General features: G+C 47.1%; 1 protein-coding gene across 1 annotated transcript; it reads left to right on the top strand.

Annotated features, from left to right (window-relative positions):
- Window positions 1-4,647: 4,647 nt before the first annotated feature.
- On the top strand, window positions 4,648-13,132 carry LOC128416654 (epididymal secretory protein 4-like). The gene is made up of 7 exons (XM_053394673.1): window positions 4,648-4,785; window positions 6,387-6,527; window positions 7,326-7,465; window positions 9,137-9,207; window positions 11,180-11,272; window positions 11,627-11,728; window positions 12,856-13,132. The coding sequence occupies exons 2-7, from the start codon at window positions 6,429-6,431 to the stop codon at window positions 12,879-12,881; spliced, it is 531 nt and encodes a 176-aa protein (XP_053250648.1). The 5' UTR covers window positions 4,648-4,785; window positions 6,387-6,428; the 3' UTR covers window positions 12,882-13,132.
- Window positions 13,133-13,491: the final 359 nt, after the last annotated feature.

A 13,491-nucleotide genomic window follows, 5' to 3' on the forward strand; every position in this document is an offset into this window, starting at 1 on the left:
CCACACATCCTTCCACAGTGGGGACATTGGTTTCAGGGCGGGAGTTGATCACGGTGTGCATTTGCCAATTGTGCCTTCCTCTTAGCACGTTTCTCCCTTGTGTCCTGAGTTTGAGTGTCTTCAAAGCCCAGGACACCTTTGGTAAAGGCTGTTCTCCAACTGGAGCGCTCGCAGGCCAGTGTTTCCCAATTGTTGGTGTTTATACTACATTTTTTTAGATTTGCCTTGGGAGAGTCTTTAAACCTCTTTGTTGACCACCAGCATTACGCTTTCCATTTTTAAGTTCAGAATAGAGTAGTTGCTTTGGAAGATGATAATCAGGCATCCACACAACATGAGCAGTCCATGTTGAAGAATCATTGCTTCAACACGGGTGATCTTTGCTTCTTCCAGTACTCTGGCATTAGTTTGCCTGTCTTCCCAAGTGATGTGTAAAAATTTCCGGAGACACCATTGATGGAATCTTTCAAGGAGTTGGAGATGGGGTTTATAAGTGGTCCATGTTTCACAAGCATACAGTAAGGTTGGTAGTACAATAGTACAATCAGTCAAACATACCGGAGGGGTCAAAGCAGCTTCTTCCAAAGGCACTTTGAGCATAGAATTGGAAGGGACCCTGGGAGTCCATCTCGTTCAACCCTCTGCAATGTAGGAATCTTTGGCTGAATGGGGGGCTCAAACCCACAATCCTGATATCAAGGGTCTCATGTATGTTTTTCCCCCCATTTGACCTGCTTGCATTTATGATTTGTGCCACAAATTCCTATACTCTGAGGTCAGATGCTTCGCAAACAGCACTCCCCGTAATTCCGTTTCCCAAAGGTGTCCCAGCTGGAAGTTGGGTCTTCAACACCGCCTGCTTCCTCTGCACTTGAGGGTCAGCTTTGGGGGTCTTGGATAGGTGGCGTGAGACCCACAGCTTTCCCCCTTCACAGCCACCACCCCACATCTGCTGCCTGAAGTGGTTGCCTCACACTGCCTAGCGAAAGGGTTGCCCCTGGTGTAAATCCAACCTCCCCAATATTGCTGTTTATTTCATTCCTCTACCATCTTTCTTCCAAGGAGTGCCTGCCTCCCCACAGTTCCATTTTATCTTCACAACAACCCTGTGAGCTAGTTCATGTTGAGAGAAGCGGACTGCCCAAACAGTGGCGTAGCATGGATTGCCAAGCGCCCGGGGCAAGGAAAGTATTGTGCCCCCTAATCGGTGCCTCCTGAGGCTGGGGTGCCACCACGAATCTCGCCATCTGCCCGCCTTCCTCACCGATGGGGGATGGCAATGTGAGGGCCCATCATCTCCTGGCAGCTCCCCCTGCCCACGCTACTCCTCTGGGCCCAAAGTCACCCCATGGGTGGAATCCAAAACCCAGGAAGGAAATTGGGGTCATTCTCTTCCAATTGTTCCATCGTCGCAATTTCAGCTTTCCTGTTGGAACAGTTTCTCCTCTCTTCCCCGCCCCACAACTGTGTGCTGATCTGGGGGTTTCCCAGATGCCCTAGAGCCAATTTGGAAAGTGTGGGGAGTCCTATTATGCTTGTGTGGCTCCCGGTGGAGCACAGGGTCAGGATTAAGGTGCTGGTTTTGACCTTCAAAGCCCTATGCAGCCTAGGACCCACGTACCTACAGGACTGCCTCTCCCAGTATGCCCTGCGGAGGACCTTAAGGTCCACAAATGACAACATTTTAGAGGTCCCAGGTCTCAAGGTGGTTAGGTTGATCTCAACTAGGGCCAGGGCCTTTTCAGTACTGGCCCCGACTTGGTGGAATGCTCTATCACAAGAGACTAGGGCCCTGCGGGACTTGACATCTTTCTGCAGGGCCTGCAAGACAGAGCTGTTCCGCCTGGCCTTTGGTTTGGACTCAGTCTGACCCTTACGTTTCCCTCCCCTTACGGTTTTGACCTATGGGCTACTTTTAAAATGAGGCTGCATTTTAAATTGCATTTTAACCTGTATTTTAAATTGGTGGCGTTTCCCCCTATTATGTTTTTATTGTGATTTTATTGGTGTTAGCCGCCCTGAGCCTGGCTCTGGCCGGGGAGGGTGGGGTATAAATAAATGTTGTTGTTGTTATTATTATTACTATTATTATTATTATTATTATTATTATTATTATTATTACACTGGCTTCTGCTGGCACACCAGCTTAGCTGGATCCGACCCCTCTGTTTTTGTACTTTCATCCTTCCAGACTGTGGCACTTTATGGTTTAAATTTCTTATTCTTTGTTTCCTTTGCTTTTTCACATTTGCATTTCTTTCTTTTTTTAAAAAAGGGGCATTAAAAAAAATACCTCTCTCTATCTCTACCACCCGCCCCCATGCACGCGCACGCACGCACGCACGCACGCATGCACACGCGCACGCACACACACATTGTGCACCTTCTGAATGCAGAGACCCAGGAATGTGTTTGCATTACAGCCGAGATTCTATGGGATATTTTCTGCAACATCAGTGGAAGACAACTGTCTTCCAGCGACGTCTTCTCCATCCTGCACATCTGCCTGCAGCCTCTTAATCTGCCGCTGGGTGGAGACTGCCAGTATCCTGCCCATTCAGAGAAATCTGCTATGCTTTCTCCTTGTCCATTTTAATGACTGAGATGTAGGGTTGCCATGTGTCATCTTTTCCCAGGATACACACTCTTTTTCACAGTCGTGTAACATGAGAGTCGTCACAGCGATCTATTGTTAACAGTAGAAGTTGACAAATGTGTCCTCTTTTTTGCTCTTCAAAATATGGCAACCCTACTCAGATGCATTCTTTTATTGAGCAAAACCTACTTTAAATGCACGAGGGGGGACGGACCAGTTTCCCCTCAGTCTTTTTGAGAACGGCATGTATTTCTTGTTGAAGCTCCCACAAAACATTCGTATTCATTAAGGAACTCTGATGGGGCATCCTCCTGCTCTCATTTTTTTATTGTTCTTATAATGTGATCACTGTACATGATTTGAATATGTTATTATTGATTATGTATACCCAATGTATCAGCTGCCTGGGGGTTTCCACTGTTTGTGTTTTGGTTGCCGGTAAAAAAAAATTTTAAAAATTAAATTTGTTTTTTAAAAAAGGAAGGTTTAGACCACATTCTAGTCCATTGCGTGGGGTTTATTTTGTAGCCTGTGCTGTGCTCCCATTGTTTTTTGATTGTATCAATGCAGGTTGTGGGATTCTGGAGCAGTATTTTGTATATTGGGAATGCAATGGCATCCCCTTGCCATGTCCCTTTGCTGTCAGGAGAAGGTTTCCGAAGGTGGTCAAGGACCTAGTGGCTGCTGAATTTACTACTGCATTGTTTAAGAAGGCATGTAGCTGGTGGTGTGTTAGCCAGGGTATTCGGGTGTCCCTTAGTTTGTCTTGCATTTCTTGTGTCAATAATAATAATAATAATAATAAAATTTATTTATACCTCGCCCTCCCCAGCCAAGACTGGGCTCAGGGCGGCTAACACCAGGTAAAAACAATTGATTAAAATACAACTTAAAAACAAGATTAAGTACAACATTAAAATGCAGCCTCATTTCAGTGGAAACTCAAATCAAAAACTTTTGGGGGATGAAAATGATAAGGGTTTGTAATTTTTTTTTAGGAGTCTGCTAAGCGGCATTAGCCTTTGGCTTGGCAAGTCTTTATTTGGAAGTTTTGTGCTGCATGATGGAATATTGGGTGATGAGCCGGGGGGGGGGTTAGTGGGGAGGGGGACAGTTTGCCTACGTTTTCCTTCCATGCTTCACGCATGGACTGTGAGAACCTTTCTAGTGTTGTGGTGATTTTCTTTAGTTTGTTTTGGATAAATGGGTATGCTGTGTTGTCAGAGGCTCAGGAGCAGAAGAGCAGGGGAGAGAGCAAATAGAGAGCGGAGGAGAGGAATCCGAGGGGAGCGTAGGGGAATATGACAGTGACCCGAGAGATTCCATGAGCTTCTCCAGCGAATCAGAAGATTCCCAGAAGGGGACGCCTATGGTAAGGGCGAGGGGGGTCCCAGGGGGGACGCTCCATAAACAAGGGACCAGAGGGGACTCCCAAGGGAGCAGCGGAGGATCAGGACCAGTTCCCCCACCAGAGCACAGTGGGGGGGAAGAGTCACATGAGTCAGGACCAGGCTCTCCTCCAGCGGGGAGAGAAGATGAGTCAGGGGTAACCACGCCCCCATCGGGAAGTGGGGAAACGGAGGGAAGGCCAGGTCCAGCTAGCCTCCCCGAAAGAGGGAGCAGTGACACAAGTGTAACGGTCAGAAGGAAAGTGGGAGGCTGCGCGCGCGCGCCAAGTTCAAATGCGGAGGAGCGCGGGACAGCAGAAAACCCGGATTGGGAGCCAGGTCCGAAAGCCCGAAGGAGGGAGGGAGAAGAGTCAGGGGACTCAGCGTCAGAGGAGTCTAGGAGGGCTGAGACTCCGACTAGCAGGCGGACCCAGAGAAGGAAGGAACAGAGGAAGAGGTGGAGTAAGGCTAGAATCTTAAACTGGTGTCAGGGGGGAGGAGATTCAGATGGAGCTTCGACGGTCTAAGGTATAGACGTAGCGTTGCACGCTGCGCGTCTGGAAGTGAAACTGAACTTCAATAAAGACTTTTATACTAGAGAAAGAAGCAGCGTTGGTCTTGTGTGAGCTGGGACCTTGGGCAGCGCTGACATGTGTGTTCGTCTGTGTCTCTCTCCACGCGAACCCATTGTTTCATCTTGTCTTCTAGAATGCCTGGGATTATGTGGCGCACTGGGTTGGCGATGTAGTATAATTCTACGTTGATAATTCCCCACCCTCCTTCTGAGGAGGGGAGGTGCAGGTATTTGGGGCTTATTCTTGGCTTTTTGTGTGAGATAATAAAAGTGTAGTTTTTTTCCTGCCATTTACAGAGCTCATTGAATCATAGAGTTGGAAGGGACCCATGGGTCATCTAGTCCAACCCCCACGATGCAGGAATCTCACCTAAAGCATCCCTGACAGATGACCACCCAACCTCTGCTTAAAACCCCCCAAGGAAGGAGAGTCCACAACCTCACAAGGTTCGAGTCTTACCCTCCAGAGCAGGAGACTACAAGCTTGTTCCCTCTTCCATGTGACAGCCCTTAAGATATTTGAAGACGGCTGTCATTATCTCCTCTCAGCCTCCTCTTCAGCTCCTTCAACTGCTCCTCATAAGGCTTGGTTTCCAGACCCTTGATCATCTTGGTTGCCTTCCTCTGCACACATTCCAACTTGTCAACATCCTTCTTAAATTGTGGTGCCCAGAACTGGACACAGTATTCCAAGTGTGGTCTGACTAAGGCAGAATAGAGTGGTACTATTACTTCCCTTGATCTGGACACTACAATTGATGCAGCCTAGAATAGCATTAGCCTTTTTCGCCGCTCATGTTCAGCTTGTGGTCCACCAAGACCCCTAGATCCTTTCCACATGTACTGCTAGTAAGCCAGGTGTCCCCCATCTTATATTTGTGCACCTGGTTCTTCCTGCCTGAGTGCAGAACCTTACATTTGTCCCTATTGAAATTAATTTTGTTAGCTTGGGCCCAGTTCTCCAGTCTGCTACAGTCATTTTGAATCCTGATTCTGTCTTCTGCGGCATTAGCTACCCCTCCCAGTTTGGTGCCATCTGCAAATTTGATAAGCGTCCTCTCAATTCCTTCGTCCAAGTCGTTTCCAAAGACATTGAACAACAATGGGCCCAGGACAGAACTCTGCGGCACCCCACTGGTCACATTTCTCCAGGATGATGAGGAACCATTAAATGGATACTCTTTGGGTTTGGTTAGCCAACCAGCTACAAATCCACCTAACAGTTATCTCATTCAACCCACAATTTACCAGCTTTCTTGCGAGAATAGTCATGGGGGACTTTGTGGTGTTTTAGAAGTTTTTGTTTGCACCATTTGAAGTTTCTCGCAGTGGTATCAGGATACTTGACACTTCACTGCCATTTTGCAGAAAGGCACCCCAATTTGCATTGGAGAAATGTTGGAGGGGATGTGCCCCTGCATACTTCTATTCTTCCCCTCTTTTGTTGGAAAAAAAAATCACAGGTCTTTAAGCCCCTGTGATCTCAGCTCCTACCCAAAACTGGCATGTGTCAGTCTTTAACCTCCCTTCCCTGAAAGAACAAGTGTGATACACTCCTTTCCTCTGATACACAAAGAGATCTCCACAATCTTTGACCAACACCAAACAGCCCCTTGGGCAAGACAGTTCTCCACCCATCTTTGTAAATGAAGGGTAGGATGGAAGGGAATCAAAAGTGTTGCTATTATTCCTCCATCAGCCCACAACATAGCCTGTTGCTCTCACTCTTGCCCCCTACGTTGCTGGGTAGATTCGCTTGGAAGACATTGGGAGGCAAATCTATAAACTGGGCTGCTGCAATGCTGGTCCTTCATTCTCATCTTCCCAGGTTCTCCGTTCATGCTAAAATCAGGAGAAAGGCACCTCCAGGATGAGGCCTGCGCTGCTGTTGGTGTTGGGACTGTCTCCTGCCTGCATATTCCCAGTCGCTGCGCACATCCCTGTGCAGTCAGACTTCGAGCCCCGAAAGGTAAGTGATTTTCAGGTGGGACTTTCAAGCCAGATCGGCATGATGAAAAAGCCCCCAAGAGCTTGACCCTCAAACGCCTCGTTTAGTGGGCATAGGATGCCCCTGTTTTCATGAAATGTTGGAGGCGAAGGAATAGGATGCCCCTATCTCCATTGGCGGGACGCGGGTGGCACTGTGGGTTAAACCACAGAGCCTAGGGCTTGCCGATCAGAAGGTTGGCGGTTCGAATCCCCGCGACGGGGTGAGCTCCCGTTGCTCAGTCCTTGCTCCTGCCAACCTAGCAGTTCGAAAGCACGTCAAAGTGCAAGTAGATAAATAGGCACCGCTCCGGCGGGAAGGTCAACGGCGTTTCCGTGCGCTGCTCTGGTTCACCAGAAGCGGCTTAGTCATGCTGGCCACATGACCCGGAAGCTGTATGCCGGCTCCCTCGGCCAATAAAGCGAGATGAGCAACCTCATCTCCCAACCCCAGAGTTGGCCACAACTGGACCTAATGGTCAGGGGTCCCTTTATCTTTTCATCTCCATCGGAGAAATGTTGGAGGGGATGATATCAGCAGCAGAGAAGGCAGAACCCAGTGGCAGATTCTCCTGGGGATATTGGCGACCCTTTTGTTTACTCCCTTGGTCTTGCCTTTCTTGAGACTCTGGACAGCCTTCTTCCTCTGAGCAGCTTTGCTCTAGAGTAAAAGCCCTTTTGCTTCTCCTCTCTTGCAGATACAAGAACATTGCTGCTTTCACCCCTGGTAGGACAATACTCAGGAGGAGTTTGGCTGCTCAACGCAGTTATTCTGTTTCAGGTTGCAGGCTTATGGCATCCCGTCGCAATGGTTTCCTCTACACCCGAGGTGCCGGAACGCGACAATCTGACAGCGCAGATGGACCACCGTGTGACGGTTTCTGATAGCGGCGACTTGAAACTCACTGCTAACGTTATGCTGTTAGTACCCTCAAAGTGGTCGAATCGATGCTGGCCTAGGACCCTTTTCCTGAAATCATTGGGTGGTGTTTTGGCCATTGCTCGGTCTTGCCAGGTTGTGTAGCAGCGTAGGCAATGCTGAGCTGGATGGAAGAAGGGTCCGATTTGATATGAAGCTGGTCCCTTGGGAAGGTCACGGGTTCCAGTTCATTATCTTCCTGTATCTTAAGAGGTTATAGAGGGACACAGGTGGCGCTGTGGTCTAAACCACTGAGCCTAGGGCTTGCTGATCGGAAGGTCGGCAGTTCGAATCCCTGCGACAGAGTGAGCTCCCATTGCTCAGTCCCTGCTCCTGCCAACCTAGCAGTTCAAAAGCACGCCAATGCAAGTAGATAAATAGGTACCATGGCATCGGGAAGGTAAACAGCGTTTCCGTGAGTTCAGGCACTCGTTACAGTGTCCCGTTGCACCAGAAGCGGTTTAGTATTGCTGGCCACATGACCTGGAAAGCTGTCTGTGGGCAAATGCTGGTTCCTTAATTTATATATTTTTTAACTGTTGCTATATCTGTATTGTCCCTGTTATACCCAATTGCAAATTCAAATGTATCCCTATCGTGTTTTATGACTTCCTTGCTATTGTATGTGGGCTGCAACTGGTCTGTGACCGAAATAATAAAATTCATTCATACTGGGCAGGACTTTCCACCTGGGAAATTTTTAGCAGGCACCACAAAGAGCACAAGTAGTTCTAAAGTGTTGACGCTGCCACACCGAATGACCCAGTTCGTACAACAGCACAATGGGTCATATGTGACACTTGTGTCAGTTCCAATTCTGCTGATCAACATGTTTGAGAGAGCACATGTAGAGTAAGGCAATCTCATAGGTAAACTAGTCCCAAATTGTTACGGGTTTTACGTGCCAATAGTAACAGAATCATAGAATCATAAGATGGTACAGTTGGGAGGCACCAAGACTCCCCAAAATTCCCGGGTCCAACAGGAGTTAGAACTGAATCCATGCTTGGAGGGTTAACCTGGGTGCTAGGCACAGAAGCAAAAGTTAAAATATAATCCGAGTTCAGGAAATCGCCTGGGAGATGAGCCATTGGGAAGAGCGAAAGGAAGGCGACGAGCCATTCAGAAAGCCAAATGGATGGCAAATGGAAGGGCTGCCTCCCTTGAGCATAGCTGTCAACTTTTCCCTTTTCTTGTGAGGAATCCTATTCAGAATAAGGGAATTTCCCTTTAAAAAAGGGAAACGTTGACAGCTATGCCCTTGAGTCTGAAGAAAAGGCAGAGTTGGAGAGTTGAGTTTCGGATTGGAGTTGGACCTGGTCAAGGTGTCCATGGCTCATATCTGTCTGAACCCACAGCTGCACCTGTGGGAGAATAAAGACCCTTCTAGGGTGTTGAGGCCAGGAACCCCTCCGTTGTAGACTCAGCTTGCATCCTAAAGACACTCCTGTTTCCGCTGCGCCTCCTTTCCCAAAGGAATCACAAATGCGAGGGAAACCCTGGGGTATCGCGACGCTCGGAGATCCGGGTGGCATGTGACAAGATGGATCACAAATCTGTGGGTTTCTGCGATGCTTATTTCCTGAACCCTAGAAAACACAAGCAGGGGAGGGAGGGCCGAAGCCGGCCGCGTCTCTTGCGTGGAAGTCCTTCAACTGAGCTTTCTTTTCCAGGAATGGCACCTGCACCCAAACAACCAAGAACTTAATGCACACCAACCGACCCGGTATATTCCAAGTTCCCAGTAGGTATAAGAGCCACGAGTCACCCTCATATCTTGTTATGGAGGTGCGGCTTGGGTCTGAAATTGGAGGGTGTCAGTGTTGTGTCATGCATGCCCGTGATGGAGCCCAGTGCCATGTAGTTTTGATGCGTCAACCCCCCCCCCCTTGTTTTAAGCAGACCTCAAAAGCAGGAAACCGCTTTCATGGACCACGCCAGCTTGGGCAATTGCAGGGGTAGGAGGAAAGCTTTCTGCCACATGGCTGCTTCTTAGGGGCAAGCTGGAAACTGCCCATGTCTCCCACTTGGCCTTGAGCAAGAGTTTGTGCCCAGGAGCCAGTGTGAGAGCCAGTGTGGTGTAGTGGTTAAGAGCGGTAGTCACGTAATCTGGGGAACTGGGTTCGCTTCCCCGCTCCTCCACATGCAGCTGCTGGGTGACCTAGGGCTAGTCACACTTCTCTGAAGTCTCTCAGCCCCACTCATCTCACAGAGTGTTTGTTGTGGGGGAGGAAGGGAAAGGAGAATGTTAGCCGCTTTGAGACTCCTTCGGGTAGTGATAAAGCAGGATATCAAATCCAAACTACTCTTCTTCTCTTCAGGAAGCCCTGCCAACAGTGGAGCTTCACCCCTTCCCTCTCTCCCTCATCTTGGTGGCACTGCCCCCTGGAGGAAGCTCCCTTCAGCTTCCCTTCGAGCCACGGGCTGCAGATGCAAATGGTGTCCTCACTAAGCGCCCTGAACCCAAGCCCAGGAGCACACTCGCATTGCCAGTCTGCTGCCAGCTGCAGAGCGAATAGTAGTAGTAGTAGTAGTAGTAATAATAATAATAATAATAATAATAATAATAATATAATATTATTTACACCCTGCCCACTCCAGGCGCCTCCCAACAGAATATTAAAAACATGGCAAAACATCAAACATTAAAGACTTCCCTAAACAGGGCTGCCTTCAGATGTCTTCTAAAAGTCAGATTGTTGTTTATTTTGGTTTTTTTTAAAAAATAATATTTTATTAAGTTTAACAATAGAAAAATAGAACACAGAGAAAATATAAAACACAACAATACAAACTTTCACAATACATAAAATACAAACATTTAACAAGGAAAAAAAAAGAACAATCAACGCACAAAAAATAGAATAAGAAAAACACAAATCACTCTTTTCTAATTATTCATCTTCAATTAACTTATTTTCCTGACTTCCTCACGCCTCCCTTTTTTATATCCCTTTTTAACAATTAGTTCAGCAAATTCGTATCCTACTACTTTGTCCTTATATATTTTACCTCCCAAATTTATAATTTATAATTTTTATCTCTTATTACTAGAACCCCTTCATTTTATTTCAATGTCATCAGCAGATTGTTGTTTATTTTGGTCCAGTATATCTGAAGGAGCATCTCCACCCTCATCGTTCTACCTGGACACTGAGGTCCAGCTCCGCTGCCCCCAGGTTATCTCATCCAACCCCCCTAAAAGGCAGGAATCTCAGTTCAAGCATCCCTGATGGATGGCTATCCAACCTTTGCTTCCAAAACCACCAAGAACCGAGAGTTCACCCCCTCCCGAGGGAGTCGAAGTGCTCTTACTTTCACAAAGTTCTTCCTGATGTTGAGTTGCAATCTCCTTTCTTGTAACTTGGAGCCATGGGTTCGAGTCCTGCCCATGGGAGGAACCAAAGTGAGCCGTTCTGGGGGAGAGGGTCGGGAGAGGGACAGCACCTTCGTGGATTTCCAAGGGTTCAATGTTAGAATTTACCGTTACTTTTAACGGTGGTCGGTCGTGGCAAAGGCGGGGGACACTTCTTCGGGCCCAGAGTTTCATCTTTGTAAATCCCCCCCCCCAAAAGCTATATCAAATGAGGTGGCAGGAGATCTTGTGAATATTTAAAGTGGCTAAGAGTGTTGCTTCTGCTGCTCCCTAGACCTTCGAGCACAGATATGGGGCAAAGTTGTCTTATAGCTAACGTCTTATGGTGTTTCTTGTGCAGACAAATCCACAGTTCACGTCATGGCTGCTGATTATGATAGATATATAATTTTCCATGTGACGTTGCACAGTTACGCGGCGATGTATCTGTCTGGTACGTATTCTAATGTCTAATGGAGCAGATCTGGGGTTCAGTAGAAAGCTATTTGCTTCCTTCGGGCTCATCCCCACTTAGCTTTGCTCTGCAAAGCTCCTTGTCCAAGAATTTTTAATTTTATTTCTGCCCAAGCGCTGGGGACAAGTCAGCACCTTTGTAGGCTTTCAACTCCTTTAGACCATCCATCAAAGCGCTACCTTGGCTCCATGATGGAATCTGTTCCTGACTGTCTGATGGGTCATGCGGGGAAGATGGCAGGAAGAAGATACGTTAGATGTTTTATGAATGTTGAACAGAGATTTGGGCCTTTCCAGGTTGAAAGACTTACCCAACCTTTGCTTGTGTTTAAAGGTAGGAGACTGGACGTTGGAGGCGCCATTGAAGATAAATTCAAGGATTTTGCCTTGGCTCAAGGATTTCCCGAGGGGAACATCAGATTCTTTGAAAGAGCCGGTAAGGCAAGCGGGTCTCAATCGGTAGACCAGGAGACTCTCAATCTCAGGGTTGTGGGTTCGATAACCACGTTGGGCAAAATATTCCTGCATGGTAGGGGGTTTGACTACATGACCTTTGGGGTCCCTTCCAACCCTACAATTCAGTTATTAAATATGTGTGCGCATGCATGCACACACACACACACACACTTTATCTCCTGTTCTTTCACGGGCAGAATACAGTCATACCTTGGGTTACAGACTCTTCAGGTTGTGCATTTTTGGGATATGGATGTGCCGAAACCCAGAAGTACCAGAAGGGGTTACTTCTGGGTTTTGGTGCTCACGCATGCACAGAAGTGCTAAATCATGCTTTGCGCATGCGCAGAAGCACCGAATTGCAACCCGCGTGTGCGCAGATGTGGCGCTGCGGGTTGTGGGCGCTGCAGGTTGCGAACGTGCGTCCCACACGGATCACGTTCACAACCCGAGCGTCCACTGTAGGTTTGTAAGTTATTATTTAGTTAGCTAGCTATTAAATTTGTATACCACCCTGAGGTCCAGCTCCAAGGGCTTTCTGGCGGTTCTCTCACTGTGAGATGCCAAGTTACAGGGAACCAGGCAGAGGGCCTTCTCGGTAGTGGCACCCGCCCTGTGGGACACCCTCCCATCTGATGTCAAAGAGAAAAACAACTACCAGACTTTTAGAAGACATCTGAAGGCAGCCCTGTTCAGGGAAGCTTTTAATGTTTGATGTATTACTGTATTTTAATATTTGGTGTCAAGCCGCCCAGAGTGGCTGGGGAAGCCCAGCCAGATGGGCGGGGTATAAATAATAAATTATTATTATATTATTATCTTCATCTGAAGACCTCAGGGTGTTTCACAACATAAAAGTACAAGACAAAAATATAAGATAAAAACACAAAGAATAAAAACAAGAACGAAATGAAAAAATAAGCGCCCCCCCCAAAAAACACACAAGATCTACTGTTTCTAAATTTATCAGTTTGTTAACTATGTTGATTGGCTCAGTTTTGAACTAGGATGGCGAGATACTAATATTCCTAATAAATAAATATCAATCGTCCCGTTTTCTTCCTCTTTACCAATTTTCCTGACCCTCTTCTCTCCTTTCCTCCACAGAACAATGCACTCCACAAGTGGATTAATTCCTAATACCCAGAAATGGCATTTCTTTACTGTGTGTGTGTATGTGAATATAGAATCATTGGTGAATAATCAGAAACACTTGGTAATAGTTACTCTGTCTGGATGATGGTGACAATGATGATGGATCGACGTCTTCCCCTCCCTGTCTCTGACCTCTAAAAGTTGATGCTGCAACAACAAGAAGAACAAACCTTCCTTCAGGTTCCCCCTCCCCCCCCAAACTGATTTTAAAATAAATCTATAGCTCAGACTTTGCAAGCTCCCCTCTTGGCCAGAAGCATTATTGTGGGGGGAACAGAATGGCTATGGGGGGGGGGTGAACACATATGAACCGGGCAGAGGGCCTTCTTGGTGGTGGCACCCTCCCTGTGGAACGCCCTCCCATCAGATGTCAAGGAGATAAACATCTATCTGACTTTTAGAAGACATCTGAAGGCAGCCCTGGTTAGGGGAGTTTTTAATGACTGATGTTTTAATGTATTTTTAATATTTTGCTGGAAGCTGCTCACATTGGCTGGAGAAACCAAGCCAGATCGGCAGAGTTTTATTATTTATTTATTTATTTATTTATTTATTTATTATCATTATCATTATCATTATCATTATCAT

Source organism: Podarcis raffonei, chromosome 6 (assembly GCF_027172205.1).
Source record: "Podarcis raffonei isolate rPodRaf1 chromosome 6, rPodRaf1.pri, whole genome shotgun sequence".
Lineage (NCBI taxonomy): Eukaryota > Metazoa > Chordata > Lepidosauria > Squamata > Lacertidae > Podarcis > Podarcis raffonei.